Source organism: Prionailurus bengalensis, chromosome F2 (assembly GCF_016509475.1).
Source record: "Prionailurus bengalensis isolate Pbe53 chromosome F2, Fcat_Pben_1.1_paternal_pri, whole genome shotgun sequence".
Taxonomy (NCBI): Eukaryota; Metazoa; Chordata; class Mammalia; order Carnivora; family Felidae; genus Prionailurus; species Prionailurus bengalensis.
Window position 1 is genome coordinate 62,760,233 of NC_057353.1, and position 27,257 is coordinate 62,787,489.

Here is a 27,257-nt window from a genome sequence, read left to right on the forward strand (position 1 = left end):
AATGGATTTTTGGGGGACTTTGGGATGGTTGTGGTATTTACCAGCTCTTTCAAATTTGTAACTTTTGTGATTTTTCCTAGTACTCATACTATTTTTTGTATTTGAAAATTTGTAGCAAAATTACCAAAAACTAAGCCTCAGGCCCTAAAACCTGCACCTAGTTTAGGGACAAAAGCAAAAAAAGCAGCAACTACAGTAAAAGTGAAACTATAAGAACACATATAATGAAATGAGATTTTGAGTCCAATATTTAAAAAATTTAAACATCGGATAATGCATAGCAAGGAAATCCTTTTACTTATTCATGTGATAAGAAAAATTTTTCAAGAAAAGCACAGTTCTGTATTTTAGTTTAAATCTGCATTGTTCCTCCATAGGGTCAATTTGAAATGTGAATTAAAACTATTCATAAATATCCCAAACTTTAACTTAGGGGATATAATCATTGTCCTAAAACTGTCTTCTTCAGTTAAAGAAGCCAAAATGCTCAGGTGCAAGTCTCAACCTGACTCAAAATCAAGGAAGTTAGTGTATTAAAGTTCATGGTTCATGGGACTATCTGATAAATTTTGTTCAGAAAGCTATAAAGATATTAATTCCTCCTCAGCCTATAAATATAGAAATTGGTACCCATAATTCAGTATGAAAGGAAATGCTTTAGAGAAGTCATGTTAATCCAGTAACGTAGATGTACAGCATTTCTAAAAAGAAATACCTTCCTTGAAAATTACAAAATCTGTGAGTAATGGGCTGGACTGCCATTTAATATAGTATACATTAAGCTTTTCCTCCTTGATTTTTGTGTCAAAGGACCCTATATTCCTAGAAGAAGGATGCAGCCTTCCCTCATGTTGTCCAAGAGGTCTAAGCGGAGCTGTCCACCAGCAGTGGAAAATGAAGGTGGCCTCAAGAAAGGAATCAGGCCTGGAGAGGAGGATCTGGTGGTCATGTGCAGAGACCCTGCCCAGGAAAGGAACAGAAAGACCAACCAGAGAAGGATTATGACAGACTTGCAAATCACTGCATTTGAAGATTAAAGAAAAATAAAAGAGGCCATTCAAAAAAGGAGGGAAATGGGGCGCCTGGATGGCTCAGGTTAAGCATCTGACTTGGGCTCAGGTCATGATCTCACAGATCGTGGGTTTTGAGCCCTGCATTGGGATCTGTGCTGGTGGTATGGAGCCTGCTTGGAATTTTTTTTTTTCTCGCTCTCTCTCTCAAAAACAAATAAACATTAAAAAAAGGATGGGAATTGGGGTGCCTGGGTGGCTCAGTCGGTTGAGCGTCCGACTTCAACTCAGGTCATGATCTCACAGTTTGTGGGTTCGAGCCCTGCGTCGGGCTCTGTGCTGACAGCTCAGAGCCTGGAGCCTGCTTGGAGTCTGTGTCTCCTTCTCTCTCTGCCCCTCCCCTGCTCATGCTTTGTCTCACTCTGTTTCTCAAAAATAAATAAATGTAAAAAAAAAAAAATTTTTTTTAAAAAAGGATGGGAAAAGGGAGAAAAAAGGCAAAAAAAAAAAAAAACCCAAAAAACCACACTTTAGCTGTATTTCATAGACTAAGAGAGAAGTACATTTCCAAAAACAAACAGGAATTGACCAACAATGTAAAACATTGCAGAGAAGTACTAAGGATGTGCATGGAGGCAAGGCGCATAAAGGTAGAAAAACCCAACTCATTGATAACTTGGGAGACTGTAGTTTCAGCAACATAGCCAGAGATCAAATCGCAAGAAATTAAAGTATGGATGATGGAATAAATACAGGGAAGGTACACAAATTATTCCTCTGAGAGGTTTGTTCAAGATTAAAAAGATTTTCATAAATTAGGTTGGTGGTCAAAGGGGAGAGATTTCTTTTGTTCTCTTTGACCCTGCCCTTGACGTAACCGCACCAAGTCCAAGTGGAACGGTCTACCAGGCAGCTGAAAATGGGGGACTGAGGAGAAGGGAGTCCTGCAGATGAGGATCTGGCTGTCACCTGCAGACACTGCCAGAAAGGCCAACAGTGAGACTGACTGGAAAAGCATTGATGACAATCTTGAAAAATCACTCTATTTGAGGAATGAAGTTAAAAAATTAGAGACTGTTGTGACTCATGGCCATCTTAAAAATATAGGATATGTGTACAGGTTTAGTCCGTAACATTATATAGAAAGAAAACAAGGAAAAAAAACCCCAAAAAGATGGAGCTAAGGAAGCCAGCCATTTCCAGGGAACGCAAGAGAAGATGAGTTTAAAAGTGAGCATGCTTTTCCAAGTGTGATGGTGGGTTCACCAGTGTCTTTTTTTTAAACCATTAGTCTGACATACATATTTTACATGCTGTGGTAGGTGTCAATTAGTACACATGTTCTAAAAGACTGAGTGGAAAACACACATGAGCTCAGGAGTCCCTCAGCAGCGGCTGGAGATGTAAGTCCTTCCCATTCCAGGCTCAGCAGGAGTCCTCACCATCTACACCCAGAGCACAAAGCCCAAGGCAACTGCTTGTTCTCCTCACTAGCTGATGCCTAGAAGATCCCTAAAAGGAAGGGGGAGAAACCTTAAAATGTCAGGGATTAAAAAAAAATCCAACTTTAACTAAGATTTTCTTGTATTTTTCTTCTTTGAACAATAATCTACGGTGAAGTAATCATCTATGATCCAAGAAAGCTTCTTTTCTGTAGACATCTTGGACAAATATTGAATAAAGTCCCAAGAAAGAAAAGGCACGATGAGAACAAAAAAAACCTGACTCCTGCTTGCATCTCTAACTTATTTCTTACAGGCAGCTATAAGTCATTTCCCTTCTTTGCCCATCAGGTTTCTCATCAGTCAAATGAGAGGGTGGGATTACAAAATTCCTAATGTCCATTCTAATTGTAACCATTCCTTTCCCCTATAGCCTCTAACTTTTCATCAAGGCACACAAGCCTTCTGCTTCCTGAAAAATAGCTGCAAATCTCAGGGCTCCGCTGGGGGCCATCCTCAACAAAATGGCAGCACTGGCTAGAAATTCCCATGACTCACAGAAGTGCACTAATAAGCACTGCTGTAAATAACTTCCTTGCACTAAACCCCAGATGTTGCCGATAAATATTAGCCATGTAAGCCCAAGAGAGAAAGAGGTCATTCAAGGAGAAGAACTTGTGTCTCAGAAAGTCAACGTGTAAACAGTAAGAGATGCAGCCCAGATTTGCATTCAGGAGGGAAAAATAGGTCAGCTTTTCCAAAACAGAATAATTGCTTAAGCAGATTAGCTCCTGCCCCTCCCCCACAGGACATTGGAAAAAACACTCACCTCTACCTTTTAAGCCCAACAATTCAGGCCAGTTACAAGCGCTGAGCATTTTGTGACACATGCTAGAAGAAAGCAAGAACCACATGAAAGGAAATCACAGCATCAAAATGAGAAGGAAATGGTGGCTAATTGCTGTCAATTACATATAAACACAAAATGGGGCACTAGGGATACACATGCCCCAGAATGTCTCTATATTGGTAGCAATCACTGGGACCCAGGAGAAGAGCTTGAAAATCTTCAAATAGAGATTTAATTTTAGTTCACTAGTTGAGAGTAAAAAGAACACTGATAGACTCTGTTAAAAAGAAAGTTATGATCAATACTGACTTGAAAGTAATCGTTAAGCACACCCATCTTTGTTGGGGGGTTGAATTTGGCCTGAGGTTCAGCAAGATACCTGCCCTTGAGTAGCTTATGTTTTGAGCAAGCATTACTGCATTGTTCCAGATGTCACCTAGATTGACCTGGTTAGGCTACGCTTCTGCTGCAGTAAGAAACATCCCTCAAAACCTCAGGACACAAGTTTATTTCTTGCTTCTACAGAAAGTCAGCTACAATTCAGCTCCTGAGTAGCTGTCCTCCATTGACTTAGTGATCAAAGTTCTTTTGACTTTGTGCTCTGCCATCTGAACATGCAGCCACCATACTCCCCCAAAAGAAAAGAGGGAGTTGGAAGTTTGTACCAGGGTTTTGCTGCTTTTAGTACAGGTTGCTTTCTCTCAAAGGCCAATGTCTAGAACTAGTGAGTTTAAGAAACTGGGAAGTGCAGACTTCCACGAGCACAGGAGAGAAGCAGATAGTGTGAACAAACACAAGTGTCCTCTCCCATGACAGCACTGGTAAAAGCAAACACACTCTCACATCCATATGCAAAGCTAGTAAGCCTTAAAGCCTAAAAACTGTATCAGCAGCTCATCCCCAACAACCCTACTCCTCCCCTTTTCTGAATACTGACCATATGCACTAGCCTCTTCACTAGAAGTTTAAAACCATTAACAGTAGGCAAGTATGACTGTGGGTGAGAGAGATCAATATTAGGCTGGACAGAAAAAAGTAGGAGGAGCTGTGTTTCTACAAAAGGCCTTTTATTCTGCTACCATTACCCTACAAACTCAACAGCCTAGCCCTGAAGCTCAAAGTGCAATGACAAGAGGTCAAGGATAACCATCAAAGAAGCAGCAACAGAAGCAGAGCAGCCAAAGAGATACCACCTCCTAGAGATAAGGACCAATGGAGAAACTCTTGGTTTCTATACTTTCTCTCTCTCACTTATGCACAATGTGACAGATATGGCCTCCAGTCTATCTGTGGCTGAGACCTCCCTCATAAATCTGGATTCCCAAGTTTAATAACCTACTTGCTATCTTCTCTGGATATAACTGAGAAATTATACAATTAACACGGTCAAAATGAAATTCCTGATTTCCCCCCCAAAGCTTCCCCTTTTTAACAGCCTCCTTTGCCAATTTTCCCTATCTTACCAATGTCCAGTTAGCTACTCCAATCAGAAACATAGGAGTTATCCCTGATTCCTCCCTTGCCTCATGAATTCTATCTAATCATGTCTCACCAATTCTATGTTCAAAATGAACTTAAATTTGCCTACCTCTCTCCATTTCTATTGACTCCACCCTGGACCCACACACCACCATCTGTCAATGCCATCAACTTCAACGGTCACTTTCCAGTCTCCCCATTTCTACTCTTGCTTGCTTCCAATCAACTCTGAAGAACAGCTCAAGTCTTCTCTTCCTAAGTCCCTCACCTACCTAAAACCTTTCAAGGATTTCCATTGCACTAAGTATAAAATTCAGACAAAATCACACAATCGGTCCAGTATCCTCTTGAGCCATTTGTAAACCTTCCACACTGGTCTTCTCTCCTTTCCTAAGCAGGATACAATCTTCTGTACTTGAGGGTCTTTGCACAAGCTGACCTAGCTCCATGAAGCATTCTTGCTCCCAAGAAGTGTTCTTGCTTCTTTGGGCATGGCTGCTATTTTTAACATTTTTAACGGTTTCTCAGACCTTAGTTGGTTTCCTTCCAAATATATATTAGAATTTGCATCAAGTATGTGTTTGAGATCCAGTTTCTACTTCTGTCTTGCTCAATATAGTATCACCAGAGAGGGGGTCCAACAGATACTTTGAATATAGAATGACCTGTACATTTTTTAAGGGTAAAAGAGCCATTTTCACAGAATAAGAAAAGGTTAACTGACTTTTATACTATGTCAGGGTCCTGTTTATCAAGGGTCACAAACTAAACTGCTTAGAGAAACCTAGCTGGAAACACAATGAGTAAAGAGGGCCAGAACCAAACTAAAAGGGGCAACAGTTGACAGCTGCAGCTGGTATAAATTTAGGCTTATCATTTCCAGGTTTTTTAAGTTCGAGAAGTAGAAAATCTAGAGCTTTTAAATAAAGAATTTCTGGGTTTTTCCACTGTTGAATCTGAACTTTAAGTTTGTGTGGGCAAACAAAACTTGTTGATAAATCCAATATGGCTATAGGCACCTAATTTGAAACCCACTGCTAAAAAAAAAAAAAAAAAAAAAGTATTCTCTAATCCATCTGGCCAAAATATCTGGAGGATGATATTAAGAACAACAATAGTAGCAAACTTACATCATGATTACAATATGCCAGGAGCTGTTTTAAGCACCATATACATCAACCGCAGTGATTCTAACAACCATACTGTGAGGTATATACAAGGATTGTCCCTACTGGGTAGATGAAGACACTGAAGCAGAGAGGTCAAGAAATGAGCCCCAGGTAATATAGCTAGTAAGTAGTAGGACAGGGATCAGACCTAGGCCCTAGAGCCTGGCGAGCTTTACGATGTAATTTGAAGATAAATCAAAATAGTGAAGTCACATATCCTGTATAAGAATGTCTGTGTGATAACAAATCCAAGTTTTGAGATCTTCCTCTCTTCTGTTTTGTTATAGTTTTGGCCTGTACTGGCCACCTGCAAGCGGTTACTATTATCCAGGCCTTTGTAGGGTTAACCCTTTTTGTGTATTTACAACATGTGAAAGGTTGGTATCAGATTTCCCCCCCCCCCCAAAATAGATTACACAGTGTGGAAGGTAGACATGTGACCAATTAGGGTCTAAACTGGTTAATTATATTAAGAATGAGGAGGTGCCTAAATCCAGCTTTGGTTGTAGCATTTGGTCAAAAATCTGCTATTAGGATTTGGCTTCGACCTTGGTTTTTGGCAGGCCAAGTAGCCAAATGCCATTTCAACTGTGTTTTTGGCAACCCCAAACTTGTGTGCAATTATTATCATTTGATCTTACAAGTTATTTACATATCTCATCACCATGGCATCATCAGTAACACAAACAGGGGTGTTCTTCAGGTTTACTGTCCCTATATGAAAATTCCCTTTCCAATAAAACTAGGCATGTCGCTTAGAGTAAGATTCTCCTGGTTTGCTTCATACAAGATTAAAAGTTTATCAGCCAGATGATGAATGTATACCGATTATTAGAAATATTCATATAAACAAAAAATGGCTGCACTCCTAGGACATACCAGGCATGGTTAGCAGTCATAGGGATTACTGAACAAAACAGGTCCCTGCCCTTGGAGTTTACACTGTGGTGGATGGTGATGTAGGATAATAATGTGCATAATAAGGAAATGATACACGGTTTTAGCAAGTGATGGGTCTACTGGGGCTGGGAGGGGATCAGGGGCATTGGGAAAAAGTTCATTCTTTAGATAGAAGAGCCCATGTAAACCTCACTGAGAAGGCTGAGCAGCGAGGATTTAAAGGAGATGAAGGAGCACGGCTTGTGCATCCTGAGGAAAAGGAATTGTGGGCAGAGGGAACAGCCAGTACAAAGGCTCTGAGGTGGGAAGATGCCCAGTTTAACGTAGGAACAGCCTGAGCTTTTGCTAGTGTGGTAGCAGATGACATGAGTGGTGTGCCAGGGGACAGATCACGCAGGGCCCGGTAGGGCATCTGAAGGACATTGGCTTTTGAGGAAAACGGGAAGCTGATGAAGAACATGATCTGACTCGCACATTAACTAGACCATTCTGGCTGCTGAGTTGAGAATCCTGCTTTACAATGAATATTGTGAAAACGTTGCTTAAAAAAACCACAAGCAATAGCAACAAAATTAAGCTTCATTTTGAAATTTTAAAAAAGCATCTTTTTCAAGTATAGCCCAAAGCTTTAGTTTATGAGACTGTTTCAATGAAATTGCCTCATGACTTTCAACCAAGATGGCAAGCCCAAGAGTAGAAGCCTTTATTTTACTAGTTACTACTGGAGAAGGAGAAAACTTAATGACTTGAAGGGGGGATATCACCATTAGCATGACCCTGTCATGACAGAGCTTGACAAAAATCTTAGGTTGCTCCATTACTGACCTCAGCTGAGAGAGAGCACATTTTCAGTATCATAAATGTACAATATAAAAACCACAGGAGCTGACAGCTCTGAGAAATTATTACCACTTACCACAATGCCAATTTTTAACAGAATCTGCTTGGTATAATTTTAATTAAGTTGTAATAAATAGGCATTCTTATTAATATTTCAGGTTTATTCTTGTATGCCAGCAAGACATTCATTCTATGATGGTGATATTCAACTTCAGCCAAATAATGATTTAACACTCAGCCGTTTAGCTTTTAGCCAAAATGCATGTTTAGTATATGTTATGGACCAGATGTTTGTGTGCCCTCCCCAATTCCTATCTTGAAGCCCTAACCTCAATGTGATGGCATTTGGTGATGGGGCTTTGAGACATAGTTTTAGATGAGATCATGAGGTGGAACCACATAGGATTAATGTCCCTTTAAGAAGAAGACAGACTAGAGCTCACTCTCTCCCAAACATGTGAGAACACAGCCAGAAGGCTATCTTTCTCCAAACCAGGTAGGTAGAGGGCTCTCACCAGGAATCAACTGGCTGGCACCTTGATCTTAGGACTTCCCAGCCTCTGGAACTCTGAGAGATATAGATCTACAGTTTAAGGCCACCTAGTATGGACTAGGCATATTTTGTTATAGCAACCCAAGCAGACTATTATAGCAAATGTCTAAGGTTACCTGTGAAAGCAACATTTAAAAGCCATTTCTAATTCATTAAGAACTGAAAATGTTTTAGGTATTTATTGGTGCCTGTTGGTCTGATTTTCAATTTAAGGCAAAGTTCTTAATCATTTAAGGAGAAGCTGTTGCTTTTCATCTCCTTCCAGTTTTGACTTCAAGAAAATGGGGGTAGAGGGGCACCTGGGTGGCTCAGTCGGTTAAGTGTCCAACTTTGGCTCAGGTCATGATCTCATGGTTTGGGAGTTTGAGCTCTGCATCAGGCTCTGTGTTGACAGCTCAGAGCCTGGAGCTTGTTTTAGATTCTGTGCCTCCTCTCTCTGCCCCTCCCCCACTCACACCATCTCTCTCAAATAAATAAACTTAAAAAAAAAAAAAAAGAATAGAAAATAGGGTAAGAAATCGGGAGAGTCAACAGATGCCTATGCTGAGGATGCTGAAAGAGAGTTATGGGTGGGGGTGAGAGAACCTTGCCATCTGAAATCTTGGCCAACCCTGGAGGTAGAAGAGATTACCGGGTCCTGACATGGAGGTTGGAGAATCTAAGTTTAGAATGCTTGCCACACTGAAAAAAAGCTATTTTCTCTGGCTTAGAGACAATCTAGACTTTGAGGATGAAGAATAGTTGATTAGCTATGGAAGTATTCACTGCTCACCCTGCGGATGAGGTCTCACTCATCACTCAGTGAGAAAACGGTTCAGAAAACTATTCCCCCCACATGGCCAACCACTATAGGATGTTGCAAGATTTATCTTTTTCTGTTCACTTGTAGAGAGGCTAAACATAATGAATTAACGATGAGGCAAAAGAGAGGAGGACTCAGAGGCAAGAGACGTCTGTCTCACATCAACGGATTCATTCGTTTATCAAAAATGCATTCTTCATTATGTGCTAGACAGTGTCGCAGGTACTGATGTTATAGCAGGGAATGAGACAGACAAGACCACTGCTCTCAAGGTGTTTCAATTTTACTGGAGACACAGAAAATAAACAGGAGGATTTCAGACAGGTAGAACTTCCATGAAGGACAGTGATGTCAGAATGTGACTGGGGAACTAATTTAGTTAGGGTGGTCAGGCTTCTCTAGAGAGGCACATTTGAGCTTTGAGCTAGGACCTAAATGACAAAGAATCAGCTGTGCAATGATGAAGGGGAGGAAACCAGGAGGAGGGAGGACAAGTACCAATGCTCTCAAGACAGAATGACCTTGGTATATTCAGGAAACAGAAAGATAAGTATGTCTGGAGCTCAACTAACCAGAAGAGAGCCTGCCATGTGACAAAGTTGAGAAGGCAAGCAAAGCCCAAAGGTCTTAGGGTCTTATCAGTCACGATAAGTAAAAATTTAAATTCATGAAGTGCTATGGAAAACCATTAAGGATGCCTAGCAGGTGAATGGCATCCTCTGATTCAATACTGCTGTGTGGAACATGATTGCACGAGGACAGGAGTGAAGCAGAAGCCAGTTAAGGGGCTTCTGAGGTGGTCCACGGGAGAGGAGATGGTGATGTGGACCTGTGAGGACAGTGGAGACGGAACATGCATGGCTTTCAGAATAGGTTGTAGGGGCAGATGAATGAACAGGATATATTGGTGAATACTCCATCTCTGTACAACAGATGTGCCTACGCAGTTTGTATTTTGTTTCTTTTACATAGTGGAATACTCTTTTTCCAATTCAATCATTACAAAATCTTTCTCAATGTAGGAGTAAATCAGGGTAGTTTTAAGTGATTACTTACTACATTTTTTTTCCTTTCCAACTATAAACTTTTGGCAACTTATGTCCAAATAGAACATACACTGTGCTCATTTGTATAATTATAGAGAAGAGAAAAAGTGTTCTTTTAAAATGATTTGAAGTACCCCTCTACCTCCCACCCCTCTCCCCACGGTTCTCCATCATACTGGGTGTGCAGCGTCAGAAGCTGAGATGCCTAGCACCCCCCAGAGGCAGAGGCACAGCTGAAGGATATGGAGCAGTGAGGATATGCAGACATGCAACTCAGCCACAGGTCCACCACATAACTATCTCAGAGAAATGCATCCACTTCCTCAAAGTCACATGGGGATAGCAACACTCCCCTCTAACAGTGCAGAGCCATTTACCATCTGTCCCTTTGTAAGTTTGCAAACCCCGTTCTAAATGGTCACCTGAGTTGAGGTGTTCATAGCTCAACAGCAACTACAACGTAGGATACCAAGGAAAGCAAAGATTCACTTAAAAACCTTACTAAACATGCATTTTATAAAGAAGGTATTTTAGCATATGTATGTGTGGGGGGAGGGAGGGAAAGAGAGAGAGAGAGAGAGAGAGAGAGAGAGAGAGAGAGAGAGAGAGAGAGAGGCGGGCACTGAGACTGTATGTGCTCTGGGAAGATGTGTATTTGTTAAACTGTAATGCCCCTCCCTAAGAACTAGCAATAGCCCTTAGCTATGGTTGCAGGCAAAGGCCAAACCCTGCTTTCTCCCACAGCCCTCTAATAATGTTCATCTTACTCCTTCTCACACTTAAACCTGTGACTCTGCTTTACCTGCTTCTTAAGCTTACTCAGCTGGGTTAACCAAGGCCCTTAAGTGCTAAGCTTTTCCAACCTCAGTCATTGAGGACTAGGATTCTTCATCACAACTACAGCATAAGCTCACTGTTGTCCCAAGTCCCACCTATGTTTGTCTCTTTCTCAGGCCAAGATATACATTTGCCTTCATGTAGATGCATACTCTCCTGAAATATCTCAGTTCTGACTGAGGTTCTTAACTCAGTTCTGTTAAGGACTCTTTAAACTGCTTCCATAGTGGGTTACTGATCTTTACATTTCAGACTGGAAAAGAAAAGCACTGGGGCAGAGAGCCATCAGACAGGCCATCCCTAGAACCCAAATGCCCTCTCCTCCAGAGGCCTACCTCTGCTATGTCAAAATGGTCAGTGAAATTGTAACTTGGTTCTGATCCACCTGCTGTTACGGGCTCCACTTTTCCTGAGCGGCACCTTTCATTCTGTACCTTCAAATGGCACACATCATAGTCTTACTACACCAGAAAAGTACCATTAACCAAATGGCTCCAAGAACTTGTTTCACATAAATTTGTCAGCATGATAGAATGGAAAGCACTGGCCATGTATTGAACTGTATTTGAGACTAGACTGGGCCACTACTGGCTTCCAAATCTTGGAGAAGCCCAGAGTCAGTTTCCTTACCTATAAATTAGGTGGTCAGATGCTCCCTAAGGTTCCTTCTTTGTTGATCATACCATGAATCTTTGGTGCAAATACACCCTATTTCTTACACTTTTAAGAGCTCGATACTTCAGTAATAAATGCTTACCTCTTCAAATATGGACTTGTTATAGTTTCTCCTGAGAGCTTTCCAAGTGCCCAGTATATATGTGCTGGGGCCCTGGAACTCACATAGCATGAAGTCATTCTGGCTTGCCTCTCTTGTTCTGACCCTTCTGACAATTCTTAAAGTGTGTGCTCATTACATTTCCAATGCATTATGTCCTTTCATATCATTGGTGACATTATATTGGATTGGCAGCTTCTTTTGGAGACACGCTTCCTCCCCAAGCCAAGAAATACAGAGAGCCAAGAATTAGATCATTCTATCCCCAAATTGCCATAGACCTTCTCAGAGGCAGCTGAGCAATGTAATTTGATCAAGGTTAAGTACAATCCACCCTTCACCTTTTAACCCAAGTCAAAATTCTTTTAGTTTTCTGTTTTAATCCCAAATGAATGCTTCTTGCTCAGAGTTACAAACGTCCACCAGCCATCTCCAGTCAACTCTCATTTATCCGCCTGTGGCTTATCCAAAGCACCAAGCTTTCTCCTCCTGCCTCCAGCACCAAGTTCCAGGCCAGCTCCTTTAACTTGGTGCCAAAGAAATACAAACTAAATCTAATATTAGCCTAATGAGAAAAGGCTATCTGCTGCCAAAGATTCACATAATGCATCCCAAAGCCAAATGCAGGCAATTATTCACTGTTTTAGATGCTGGCATTGCTTCTCCCTTATATAAAACAGAGATCAAGATTTTCTGTGTTTCTCTCTGAGGAATACAGATCACGTGCAGTGTTTTTTTAACCTCATTTTCAGCCCAGCCGGCCAGATTCTCAGTATAACAGATTATATTTTCTTTTCCAATAAATAAGTCATTTGTACATTTAATGTCAAGGGAATAAAAAACCCTGGGTTTGGAGTCATTTGACTTACACTTGAATGCCATCTTTCTCTAGTTGTTAGCCAGAAACTAAGTTTTGGCAACTCATTTGAACGCTTTGTTTTCTTAGCTGCTAAATAGGGATACGTATTAAAAAAAAAAAAAAATACAAGGCAGTCATGCATGTATGAGGGACACTGAAAATGCCATCTTCAAAAAGCCACCAAGACTCTTGATTCTCACTCTGTGCCACTTTACAGACTCTAGCAAATTAGAATCATTGGCAAGAAAAAATACAAACTGTAGGAAACCCTTATTTTATAGGCATAAGAACACAGAAAGGGAGTTTCCTTGTGAGCACCTAGAAAATCAAGTCTAGAAGGCAAAAGTTTCTCATTTCCCAATGCTGTGTTTAGGCTACGGTGAGGATACATCCCAGAATTCCAACAGGGAACAGGCAGGATACTGCCTGCTGATAGGCAGATTTATGCCATAGCCAGAGTTGCCATGGAAATGGAAATCGCAACCATCAGAACAGTTGGGAACATTATTCTCAAAACAGACTCCTATTTCAACCTTTCTTATGACTGATGCACATGTCCTCCAAGACCCAAGGACAAGAATTAGAGACAATGTCAACAATACTGTTTTCTCATTTTACTCCTATACCCAGAGAACTTACGTAACTTTTTTTTTTTTTTTAAGTTCATTTTTAGATAAAGAGAGAGCTCAAGCAAGCATGCAGGCATGCCCTGCATGAGAGCTGGGAAGGAGCAGAGACAGAGGAAGAGAATCCCAAGCAGGCTCCGTGCTGTCAGCGTGAAGCCCGACAAGGGGTTCAATCTCATGAACCATGACATCATGACCTGAACCGAAACCAAGAGTCAGATGCTTAACAGACTGAGCCACCCAAGTGTCTCATCAATAGCTTTCTACAGATCAGGGCAGTGCTGGCTGATAGAAGTTTGTGATGTTCTAGGTCTGTGCTATCCAAAACAATAGCCTCTGGACACGTGGCAACTGCCCATTTGAAATTTGGCTGGTATGACCAAGGAAGTAGATCTACTGTATTCAGTTTTAATAAATTTAAATAGCCATATATGCCTAGTGGCTACCATATTGAGCAGTGCAGGCAGAAAACAAACTCCTATTCCTCATCCTAGCATTCACATCCCATAAACTTGGCTCCAACGTATTGTTCTAACCTGTTTCCAAAACATGAATCTTGACTCTAAGGAGACTGCTGATGAGCACACCTGAGGAAGTCTGCTGCCAAACGTTGGCTCAAGGTACTTAGACTTCATTGCTTCCATTCTTAACTGCTGCATATTTGAGCTTTACCCATATTTCACAACATAGGTCAAGTTCTACTTTACTGGTACACCTTCTCTCTGGCTGCTCCATCTCCACTGCTTGTGAGAAAAGGGGGAACAAACCTCAGGCCAGGGCCTCTCCAGGAAGGACCTTGGTCTCTCATAGGACTGTCTCCTTGGAAACTTCTATGTGGGCATATACCTGGTCTGCAGGACTAGGAGCTGGCCTTGGGCCTCCGTGACTACAATGGTAAAAAGATTAAGAATAAAAATAAGTTGATGGACAACAGAGGCTGTGCCTTCTCTGTGTTAAGACCCTCACCTTGGCTCTCATCTGTGGTGGCTGTACGTTCCCCCATATGTGTACCTTTATAATTTTTGCACCTCCCTAGGAGATAAAAATGTTATACTTCTTATCTCTTGCCTTGAATACAACTGTAGCATAAAATTAACCGTTAACGTGGCTTTTCTTTTTTTTTTTCTTTCCCATCTTGAACTTGTAACTGCAGCCCTGATGGCATGTGTACTCTCTCGAGTCCCAAGTGCACATAAGCAATTAGAATTTACATTGGCAAGTATCTTTTGTAGATCCAACATTTCAGTTGGTTCCATTTTTTTTTCCAACTAGACTCACTGCTGCCCAGTTATAAAGCTTAATTAAAAGTGAGTTTGGGGGGCGCCTGGGTGGCTCAGTCGGTTAAGCATCCGACTTCGGCTCAGGTCATGATCTCACGGTCCGTGAGTTCGAGCCCCATGTCAGGCTCTGTGCTGACAGCTCAGAGCCCGGAGCCTGTTTCAGATTCTGTGTCTCCCTCTCTCTGACCCTCCCCCATTCATGCTCTCTGTCTCAAAAATAAATAAATAAATAAATTTTTAAAAAGTGAGCTTGGTTCTCCATTGGTTTCTCTTATGGTAAAGAGCTACAGGCATCTTCTGGCAGAAACCACCTCTTTCTGGAATGAGAGTCCTAGTCTTTTGGGGATTAGAGTCAATGGCTCCAAAATCACATTCTAAGAGAAGCAAAAAAAGATAATTATTTCAAGAACATAAAATAGAGAGAAAGAGAGATGTATCTTTAGATTATGAAAGTAACACAAATTTCAGAGTCAAGATGGTATATTAAGCATGTCATGCTACAATCTCCCATTCCTTGGGTTCTAGAACTTAAAGGCACTAGAAAATCAATCTCTAAATTGATGTAAAGCCAAGCTTGAAGTCACAGAAGAGAAATTTTTAGGTGTCAGAAAACCGCAGCAATGAGGTGGCATGAAGGTCACTATGCCTGCTGGGATCTGGGACAGGTGACACGGAGAGGGATTGGTTTCAAACCCAGCATGGCTAGACTCCAAGTGGCAAGGCCCACAGGCATGACGGGAAGCTGGAACCAGGTTCCCCGTGTGAAGCCTGCAAACAAGAAAGTGCGTATGGGATGGGGAGATGGGGGAGGACCACTTGATTTGCATAATCAGTAGCAAAGGGATCCAAAGTCAAACTGAACTGTAATGTAACACTGGTCAGAGCTGTTACATCTCAAAAAGTTCAACAGGAGACAAGCACAAAAGCACCTCACCAAATGGTCTCCACAACTCAAGGCACATATAGGCAAAAAGTCCCCCAAGGAACTTACTCCTTTGGCAAATAACTTACCAACAAGAATTGGAAGCCATGGGAGGAAATCAGCACCCTAAAAGGCACAATATCGACTCAAATAGGAAAGTCTCAGTTGAGTTACTCAAGTTAATAGAGCAATCTGAAAAGGGATTTGAAGTCAATACACTTAAAAGCATGCATATCTTTAAAAAACAAAAGAAAAAAAAACCCTCAAAACAGAAGTGAAGAGAAGGTTTTCCCTCATAATCTCAACTCCGGATATAAACCGCTGTTCATATTGTGCAATAAACTCTTCCAGACTCAGTGACGTCTTTATTCAGAAACAGACATTTTTACATAAATGGGGACATGCTATATACACTGTGTCATTCTCTTCCCCTCACTTTAAAGTATCATCACACTCATGTTCCCACATAAATATTGCTGTAGACTGAATGTCTATGTTCTGCTAAAATTCCTATATTGACCCCCATTGTGATGGTATTAGGAGGTGGGGCCCTTTTACATGCGTAGGTCATGACAGTGGAGTCCTCATAAATGGGATCAGTGCTCTAAAAGAGGCTCCAGAGAGCACTCTTGTCCCTCTCCACCATGCAACACAGTGACATAATGGCCATCTGAACAGGAGGTGGGGCTTCATCAGACAATGATTCTGGTGACACCTTGATCTTGAACTTCCCAGACTCTAAAACTGTGAGAAATAAGTTTCTATTGTTTATAAGCCACCTAGTCTATGGTATTTTGTTACAGCAGACTGAACAGACTAAGATGAATCCACAGATCTCTCCTACCCTTATAAAGGGAGGAACAGAATCCTATTCCCTTGCATGAATATACATAGTACCTTTAGCCAGCATTCTAGGAATGAACAGTTGGGCTGTTCCCAACATTTTCATATTATAAACCATGCCAGAGTGACCATTGTCCTGTAGGCATTTTTGCACATCTGGATGATTATTTCTTAGGACAAGTTACTAGAGGGAATTATTGGCTCAGAAGTTACACACATTTAAAATTTTGATAGCTACTATCAGACTGTCCTCCAGAAAAGCTGTGCCAACTTACATTACTGAGTGCCTTTAAATTTATACATTTCTAACAGATTTTTTATTGAGAGTAGGTCAGTTTACCCAACATTCAATTATTTACTCAAGAAAAAAAGAAAACTTGCAACTCCAATAACCCTCTAAGGCAACAAAAACGCTTTAAAGGTATTTGTACACACACAAAATAAGTTCACACTGTGGCACAGAAGGTTCAGTGTCTGTAACACTGTACATCTGTAGTAATCACACTGTGGTACTTACTTTTAATTCTGTCTGCCCAGCAAACACAGTTGTCCTCAGGTCCTCCATGAAAAAGGGAATAAATACCTTTCCTGAGCTCTACTAAGGCTTCTGGTCTGTCCACTTCTAAATATGATGTCAACGTGAAAATACTCAGAATCCCCTTAACACCTTACACTGCAGATGATCTGGATAATTCAAATGAATCTGGTTTCCAATATGTGGACTATGCTTGAGAAAAGGGTCATTATAGACTACTTTATTCTCAGTGAAGTATGCTTTCAGCAAAGCAAATATAAAGTGATCTAGAGCCAAAAGCAAATGCTATCAACGTGAAATTCAGGAATTACTACAGTATCACATATTCCAAATACTTCAGAAGTAATCAAATCATGTCAGATTTAAATAAAACTTTATTTTTTATTGGAAAACAGACCAGCAATATGATCTGGAAATGTTTAAAACTGAATTAAAATCAGACAAATACCATCAATTTTCTTTTCCTCCACTCTACTTTTTAATATTTTAACCATCCTTCTAAAAAGATCCCACTCAAGCTATTTATCTTCCTAAAGAAGATCCTTCATACACTTTTTCCCCTTGCTCTTTCAAGATGTCTGTGTAGCATCAGAGATGGAGAAGGTTTAAATAGAACAGGGCTCACTTATTTCCAACTCTCCTCACAAACCAAACTTCAACCATCGACCAATTTCCTAGGAGATGCAATTTCTTTCCACTAAAATGTCTAGTGCCAAATATCTACAGTATCCTTGCTAATCATTTCCCAACTCTACAACACACATAGGCATGCACTTAAGGTCATCGGTTTTAATTATCTACACTAAAGAAGGGAAGTAACAGTAGCAGTTATTCACAACTGTGGATAAAGCAGAGACATTCACATTTGATTTTGAAAGACGTTTGGGGTGGGGAGGGAGCTGGTTCCTATAGGACAGCAAAGTGACCTTTCTACTTCAAGTTTTTCTTGGCTGACTGTAACATTTGCTTTCCAAGGCACGCACATATTCATTCACGCAAACATTTGAAAGGAAATTCCTCTGCAGAGAATGCACAAGGGAAAAACTGAACACCACATGAAGACTAGTTTCTTCAATTTCCAAGGGGCAAACTAATATGAACATCTTCAACTGTGCCCTTGACATGAGCATCTTCACTGATTTCACACAAAGAATCCATCAAGTGCCAGTTCCACTGTGGAAAACCTTTAGAAGAGGTGGTCCTTACTAAAGGATCATCTACCCCGCAAGCCCCATTTTACCAGTGTATGTATGTTATGTACCTAGATTTAAGACTAAAAACGAAAAAGAACTAAGCATCCTAAAACAAAGTAGGATAATTCTATCTTCCATCAGAGTTCTGTTTATGATGGTCTACCTCACAGAATTGTTATAGGGACACAGTAGGCCAGTATATCAAGAGTCCTTAAAACAGTACCTGGAATACATGGATATACTGAATAAAACATCAGTGATTAATTAACAGTGTTTGTCTGCCAAAGACCCTCATGCACAAGCAGCACTGGACCTTTTGCACAATCCTTCCAATGCATGCTATTATTTCATCTGTTCTACCCATGGTGGAGGGAGTTTTTATGATACCATTCTATAGAAGAAGAATCTAAGGCCTGCATAATCACATGACATGCTTAAGTTCATAAAATGGTAAGTGTGAGCCTGGCAAACACACCTTTCACCTTTAAGTCCAGGGCATCTTTCTCAATAGCCCATTCTGTACCATACTCGTGGCAGGACATGGACCACAAACGTGTTTAACTCCAAAGGGGATGCAGTCAACATTTTCATCATTGCCTAGAACCCAGAAGCAGTCGGTGTTCATTTAACTGAAGATACACCAGGAAGGAGTGAAAGAACCATCCATTCTCTGTGGCTGGACCACAAAGTATCAAAGCTGCAGCTTCCACAATCTCCATAATTTAGTGGATTACTACCTACCTTAGCAGTCTCAGCTTCTGCGGGCAGTCGCTTGGGGGTTCCTTTTTGGTCAAGCACCTTCTGAAAATTTTTGTTTTTAATGGATTGAGATTCAACACCTTCACCTTCAATCTGTAGTTTAATACCTTCGGCACGGGCAGGATGATCAATACCCCGTGGATTCAAGCCACAGTGGAGAGCTAGCAAAGAGGAAAAAAATATAACTGAAAACAAGTCCTGCAAAGAAGGCGTCCACAACAGACAGTATTTCGTGTGGCCTCAGAGGGAAGAAACAAAGCAGTGGCAAGTTTACAAGTGGTGTGATAACTATGGGAAATGATCTGGGGAGGAGGGAGCATGGCATAGAGGAAACCCTGAGCTCTCAAGTCAGAAAGATTTCAGCACAAATCCAGAAACCATCAGTTCCAAGTTGTTTGACCTTGAGCAAGTTACTAATGCCCACATCACAGATGAGATTACCAAATCGGGCAACTTCGTTCCTGCCTCCCACACATGCAACTCATTCAACCCCTGCAGTTCAGCTTCTTGTCTCTGCCTCCATCTGGAAGAGTGCTTGTTCCCTCCTCCTCTGAATCTATTCAAGCATCCACTCAAGTACCCCTGCTTGCATGGACTGTGCAACTATTTGCTGAGCGTGTACCATGAGACATCCCCTGGATTAGATCCTGGAAACATGGATTCATATATGACAGATGTTTGCTTCCAAGATCTTATGGTCCAATAGAAGAGGCAAACAAAAGGACAAGTGACTTTAGAACAGTTATTACAGCTACATGAAAGAGAAGGAAAGACCAAAGTGAAGGGTTCAATGGAGTCAAGCCTAGATTTTTCCTGCCTTACCCTCTCCACATCCTAACATGGATAGGACCATAAATAAAATCTACAGCCCATTTTCTGAGCATAATTATTTATTCAACAAATACTTACTGAGCCCCTCTAAAGTACCCAGCATTCATCAAAGAAATAGCAGGAACCATACATTCCCCGCAGATGACCTCCACGAAGCATCCAGCATGTGTGAGGCTTGGTGTGCATGTGCACGTGCACACAATACATGTGTGTGTGTGTGTGCGCGCGCGCGCGCGCACGCTTCAAGGTTTCTGGTAGTAAATTCTCTCACCTCCCTGGGACTCCACCCCTTTAAATTTAATTAAATTCCTTACCAGGGCCAGAACCTTCACTCCTCCATCCCGCTCAGGACTCTACCTCATTGGTGACTTTTACTCAATGTCTTCACTTTCCCTCCATTCTCAGCATGCCTCCCATATATATATATATATGTATGTATTTTCCCTTTATACACACACACACACACACACACATATATAGATAGAGGTTTTTAAAGGTTTATTTTGAGAAAGAGAGAGAGAGGAGAGAGAGAGAGAGAAAAATTCCAGCACAGAGCCCGATGTGAGGCTCCATCTCACAAACCATGAGAAATCAGGAGTCAGACGCTTAACCGACTGAGCCACCCAGGCTCCCCTCAGCATGCTTCCCTTTTAGCCAACTGCTGCAATTCTACAATCCTTCCCTTACTCAATACCCCATTCAGGTCAGGGCTTCCTCTTACCAGGCTTCCAAGAGAGTATGTGACACTTGAGAGATGAGGGCTGGCTTCGCAGAAGTGAGGCAGGGGTTCCCTTCCTGCTCTCCATGCTCTCCTTCAGAGGAGCCATTCATTTCCACACTCGGATACAATCAACAACCTGCTGATGACGTCCAAATTTTAACCACGGCCTAGATAGACCTGTTAGGAGCTTCAGACCTAAGTGAAACTGGAGCTCAACACCCTAATTCCAGTGTATCAGATAGCTCAGATTTAACATGTTCAAAACTGAATCTTGGATTTTCTACCACTACCCCCAAAAATGCCTTTTCCAGTCCTTTCCAGTTCCACAGAAACCAGAGTCATCCTTGGCAGGACTCTCTCCACGATTTACCACATCCCTTCCATCTCTCATCAGGTCCAGCAAGCTCTACACCCACAGTGCTGCTCAAATCCATCCATGTGGCTCCATCTGCACTGCCATCACCCTGGTCCGAACCACCCACGTCTCTCACCCACAATGCTGACCAGCCTAACTGCTCTTCCTTGCCTGAGCCCTGAAACCCAATTAAAAAAAAAAAAAAAAAAAAGGTATAGGTCAGATCGTGAGACCCTTTGGCTTAAAACTTTCCAATGGCTTCATTTTATATCTAGATCACTCAAAAGTCTTTAACATGACCACCAAGGCTCTGAATTATCTGTTCCCTTCTACCTTTCCAACTTCACCACCCACATTATCCTTCGTTCACTGTACTCTGACCACACACTTCCTTTTCACACTTCCTACTTCTTGAACACATCAAGTTCTTTCACACTTCTCAGATTTTGTACGTAATGTTTCTTTGCCTGAAATGTTCTCCCTATTCCTCACCTAACTCCTACTCATCTGTCAGGTTTTGGCTTAAAGAACACTTCAGATATGCCTTCTCTTAATCTCTTCCTCATCCCCTGCCTCCACCCCATTTTAGATCACTGTACCTGGAACAGTAAGTATTCAAATACTGAATCGATGACCTTACCTAACTATACAAAGGTCCATATGCATGTAGCTTTGTACCTTTCAATATGAAAATTATCTGAATTTCTCTTCTAGCTTCTAAGCTTCCTAAAGCCAAGAACCAGCCCATTTCATGGTACACAATAGATGTTCAACATGTATTAGTTCACACCTCCTCCCTCAGGCTTTATGCCGGATCTCAAATGATCTTCATATAAACTCGATAAGACATAATTACTTTCATTTCACAGATAAGGGAGAGGAGACTCAAGGCGCACAGTCACAAAGTCATGCAGGTGTCTACTGAAGGTCACAGAGATCAAGCATCATTTAGGATATGGATGATTTCAAGCTTCAGATGAGCAACCCAAAACAGGTTAAGCAGTAAGGAAAATTATTAGCTTTCAGAAAAGGAAGTCCAATAATGGTACAGGTTCAGAGTTCATGGATTTGCCAGCTCAACAGAGGATTCATCAAGGATTCTTATTTTTTTTTCTTTCATCTTGCCATTCTTCTATCCAGAACATCACCTAGATCATAAGCCTGAGTCCCCTCATGGCACCTTGAGCTACAAGCTTCTGGGTCTCATCTAGAAATAGTGACAGTTCAGTTGTCTGGTTCTCTTTCCCCTAATCCTCTTCCAAGTATTCATTTTTTTCCCCATCAGCTCAAGGTGAATCACATACCTATTAACGAACTAAAACCCTGGCAGTGGAGGTAGCATCACTGTTAACCAGCTGACCCTTCTGCTAGAGTCAGTTTCTCAAACCACACTGCTAGTATTCAAGAAGGCAGGGGCGGAATAGATGCTGGAGAACCAACAGCAGTGCCAACTTCAGGTATATGGACAAAGAGAATGGAGCAGCCAAAATCTGTAAGAGCAGAAGGCTCATTACTGTTAATAATCAGATCAGCTTCTCCATCTCCAAAGAATGGCCTATTGCAACGAATATTCAGTATTTTAAAATCATGACTATTAAAAAAATTTTTCGTATAAAAGGAGATGAGAGATTAGCACAGGATGGATTTGGACATTAGAGGAAGAAAAATATATAGCTTTGATCTTTCTCTCCAGACTGATCCCCAGCTGCCTTGAAATTTACAGCTTCAGAATACCACTGACTTGCTGGGAGTTTCCAGTACTTCTGTTCTCCCAATACCTCCCCCACCAAATTGGACTCTCATACTTCCTTCACCTTTGCTCATGCTGGTCCCTCCTCCTAGAAAGAGGTTTTACTTCACCCCAGTTTTACTTCCTCCTTTGGGAGGCTAAGTCCACTCACTCGATGTGTCAGCTCAGACCCTTAGAAAGCCACCTAGGAGTTTCTGGATACCAGACCAAGAACCACTTAGCTATGCTTCATCCATGCACACACTTCCCTGGTGCTTCACTTCCCTCGCTGTAGTGAGGTCTACCTCACTGATCTGTACACCTTGTCTCCCACCTCTGCAAGCTCTTCAAGGCAGGCCCTTAGTCACCTCCATGACCTCCTCTCCCCAGTCTAGAACCTGGCACATAATAGGCATTAAAGAAACATTTGTTCAGGGGTGCCTGGTGGCTCAGTTGGTTGAGCACCCGACTTCAGCTTGGGTCACGATCTTGTAGTTTGTGGGTTTGAGCCCCACGTTGGGCTTTGTGCTGACAGCGTGGAGCCTGCTTTGGATTCTCTGTTCCCCTCTCTCTCCCCCTCCCTTCCCCACTCACACTCTTTCAAAAATAAAGACAGTAAAAAATAATAAATTAAAAAAAAAAACATTTATTCAGCTGCTAAATGAACCAGCAATCTCCTCTCTTTATACAGCCCTGCCTTAAATCAAAAGGAAACTTCTCTCGGCTGGTAAATACCTAGCATTCAAAATGTAAGAGAACTATAAACATGAGGCAGACTACGGTGTTTTGACTTTCTACACACGTAGCCACCTTCTTCACACAAATATTTTAATCCTCCATAGCTGTTCCCTCCTCGCCTGCAAACCCAGTAGTTGATTTAGGTTTTGTGCTTGGGTTTATTTATTTAAAACCATTTCTGACAGGCTTTGCTTTGTTTTCCCTGAAATTTCATGTCCCTAATATTTACAAATCAAGCAACTTTCAAATGGCCTCTTTACAAGCTGTGACCTCCATTTCTTTGTTCATCATGTAAAAGGTGCCCCTGTTTGCGTCCTCTTTTCTGCCCTCATCACTGCCCTTTCTTGTTTTCACTCATGTTATTTACTCAATTTAATGGGCTCAGCAGCTCACAGGTCGGCTTGGAGACCCTCTTCCTGTTTCCCCGGGCTTCCGGACCACTCTGTGCCTTACTGATTTCTAGTTACTAATTTGACATCGAAAGCTGTTTGAGGTCTTTCCTTCCAGGGCCACCCTAATCATTTTCACATTAAAGTTGCTAATACTAAGCTCTTCAAAATCAAGAATTAAAAACCAAACAGATTTCATAAATAGTCCTTTAAAAGAGTTAACAGGGACATTAGTTTTCACAATGTTTTGAGATGCCAGAGCAAAGGTACCATCTGTCTCTCGTGTGGAAAAGCCCATTCCCTTAGAAACCGGTACCCTTGTACTTTGCTAGTGGGAATGTAAAATGGTGCAGCTGCTGGGAGCAGCTGGGGATTCCTTTAAAATATTCAACACAGAATTACCATCTGATCTGGCAATTCAACCAAAGAATTGAAAGTAGGGACTTGAACAGATATTTGTACGTCCATGTTCACAGCAACATTATTCACAATAGCCAATAGGTGGAAAGAACCCAAATGTCCACTGATGAATGGATAAAGAAAATGTGATACATATGACGGAATTTTCAGTCATACAGTGGACTTTTCAGTTTTAAGAAATGAAATTCTGATACAGGATGAACCTTGAAGACATGCTAAGTGAAATAAGCTGGTCACAAAAGGACAAATATTGTAGGATTACCACTTATACGAGGCACTTGTAGTAGTCAAGTTCACACAGATGAAGTCAAACAGTGGTGAGCAGGAGCTGGAGGAGAGGCGAATGGGGATGTGCTGCTTAGTCCAGTTTCTCTTTGGGATGAAAAGGTCCTCGAGACGCATAGAGGTGATAGTCACACAACAATGTGAATATACTTAATGCTACTAAGTCATACGCTGAAAGGGGGTTAAAATGATAAATTTTATGCTACACATATTCTAGAACAAAAAAGAATTTAAAAACAAAAACAGCCCATTCCCTCTCATCTCATTCCCCCATATTGCCTCCATAGCTGGAAAGAGAAATTCCAAAGATATTTTATTTATTTTGAGAGAGACCAAGCAAGCAGGGGAGGGGCAGAGATAGAGTGAGAGAGAGGATCCCAAGCAAACTCCACGCTGCCAGCACAGAGCCTGATGCAGGGCTCGAACCGATAAACAGAGATCATGACCTGAGCTGAAACCAAGAGTCGGATGCTTAACCAACTGAACCACCCAGGCACCCCTCCAAAAATACTTTATTCACAAGTTTTAGAGTTTTTTCAGTAAGTTCATTGTGATTTTCAACCAAAACATGTTGTTTTAAAACAAAACAAAACAAAACAAAAAAAACACAGATAGCTCAACACTATCATATTACTTCAGAATTTTGCTGGAAAGGGCATATGCTGCAAAAAGGGGCCCCAGTCTGACTAGCAGAAGAGGTGTTTCATTGCTGGAAGTGAGCCTAGACCCTGCTGGACCTGACCTCCGAAAGATCCCATTCTGACAGGACTTAGCTCACAGTCACAGGCTATGGAGAAGTGCCAGGCATTTTGTCTCAAGATGACGAGAGAACCAAGGGATGTGCTGGCTCCACTTGCATGAACAAGTGCATCCTACTTGCCAAGAAGTCACCCAGCTTCCAGGTCTTCCGATCCCCACCCACACCACTCTCTCTCTGCAGTGAAACAAGGGGCTGAGCCCCATTCAAGCTGAAGGTTCCTTTATTTTGGGCTTTGCTGTTAACAGAGACGCTGGGCAAACACCCCCAAGGTCCAGCAGGCTGCTCCAGATCCTGCACCAAGGGTTTCTACCACCACACAGATGCTGCCTGTAGCTGAGAGGTTTGGTGCTTCTCCACTTTGACAGAATTGATCTTTGTACAAAATATACTCTTCCCTTATTTTCATGGATGATCCTTCAGGAAATTAATCTATTCTTCCCATCGTGAAGCTTTAACTGATTTTGCAACCATTATATCCTCTCTAAGCAATGTTGACAATTCACCTTTTTTTCTTATTCTCTCCCCTCCTAATTCCCCCCAGCCACCCCATGTATATATACACAACGCACTGCAAGAGTATATTAACATGTCGGCCTAGTCTATGACTAGGAACCCCTTGAAGCAAGTGACTGCTCATTAAAGCTTGACAAACTGAGTGCCTAGCCAAGTGCCTACTGTGCCTACTGTAAGTACTCAATCATTGTTTATAGAATAAGCAGAGGTATGGTGGAAAGATACCAATTCAATCCTACTCACTGCCATTCCCTTCTTAGGAAAACTTAACAGCTTTTATTTTTCAAAAAAAGGCAAATAAAAGTTGTTTCCTATCTCATTGTATAATTCAAAGATATGTTAAGTCACAGAACCAGACAACTGATGTGAAACTGATTTTCTTGACTGCCTTCTGCAGAGGAGAAACTGTCATGCTGGTCTGTGTGCCTGCAGAGACTAAACAGCTGTACATATTTGGCATCCAATAAATGCTGCTAAATAAATACATGACCTTAGAAACAAAAGTACTTCAATCCCCATCATTATCTATTGGAATGGAGATCGTTTAAAATTTCATTTCTACGTCCTGCTTTTGCTAAAGTTCATGGAAAACACAGCCCTTGTTTCAAACCACTCTTATACGATAACCACATAGCAGATACTCTCTAAATGTGTTTAATTAATGGAAGTGCCTTATCATACTCTGAGTTCAAATTCAGCAAAGCACTACCCTCTACAAGTAATCTGGACCTCTACAAGTAATCACAAGAGACCTCTCTTTGTAGGAAACACTTCCGAAAGTTCTCCTAGAGACTCTTGGAATGTGCCCACAAAGGCACTCAATTTCCCAGCCCCCCTTGCAGCTACCTGTAGCTGTGAACAGATTCCTGCCCATGGGGCCGAAGCAGAAGTTTGATGTGTAAAGATGCAGTTCTGGAAGTGACAGAAGAGAACGAATTTTTATATCACCCTTCTCACCATCTCGTCACCTTGAATGGAGAGGTGGTATCTAGAGCTGCTACAGATCATAGGCTATAAACAAGAAAGCCAAGAGGCTAAGAGCAACAAAGGCTCTACCATCAGTGAGTGGCTCAAACTAGGTTCTTAACCACCTATCTCCGGACTTGACACTACATGAGAAAAGTAATCCCTTGTGACAACACCAAATCAGGCCTCTTCTGGGACTTCAGATGAACCATTCCAAACTGACCCATGATACCACTTTAACAATATATTGTTGCTTAGCTCTTCCTAAAGGATAAAAATGAAAACTGAAATCCTAGCAAAATATTCTGCTCTGGGATTCATAACTCCCATTATGACTTCAAAAGCTGAATATAGCAATACCTTAGCAAGGAGGAGGTACACATACATGAATACATGTAACATGAATACATGCTGTTATCAAGAAAAATGTTATCAGAGGTAGAATCAATCTAGATGATACAGTGAATACCTGAGGGCATAACTCTTACTCATTGAGGAGCCTCCGGTGCCCAGAAAAGTGCCTAGATCACTCATAAGAATGTGTGCACTGGACGCTGGGGTGGCTCAGTGGGTTGAACGCCCAACTTCGGCTCAGGTCATGATCTCACGGCTTGTGAGTTCAAGCACCACATCGGACTCTGTGCTAACAGCTCCGGGTCTGGAGCCTGCTTTGGATTTTGTGTTTCCTTCTCTCTCTCACTCTGCCCTTCCCCTTCTCGTGCTTGGGGTCTCTCAAAAATGAACATTGGGGCGCCTGGGTGGCGCAGTCGGTTAAGCGTCCGACTTCAGCCAGGCCACGATCTCGCGGTCCGTGAGTTCGAGCCCCGCGT

General features: G+C 41.7%; 1 protein-coding gene across 2 annotated transcripts in view; it reads right to left on the reverse strand.

Moving 5' to 3' along the window:
- The window catches only part of SAMD12 (sterile alpha motif domain containing 12), a 387,717-nt gene that overhangs the window by 331,199 nt on the left and 29,261 nt on the right, over positions 1 to 27,257 (reverse strand). For both annotated transcript variants that reach the window (XM_043601633.1, XM_043601632.1), the window contains exon 2: positions 18,703 to 18,881. In XM_043601633.1, coding sequence (XP_043457568.1) covers positions 18,703 to 18,881 — 179 coding nt within the window. The remainder of the gene's footprint in view (positions 1 to 18,702; positions 18,882 to 27,257) is intronic.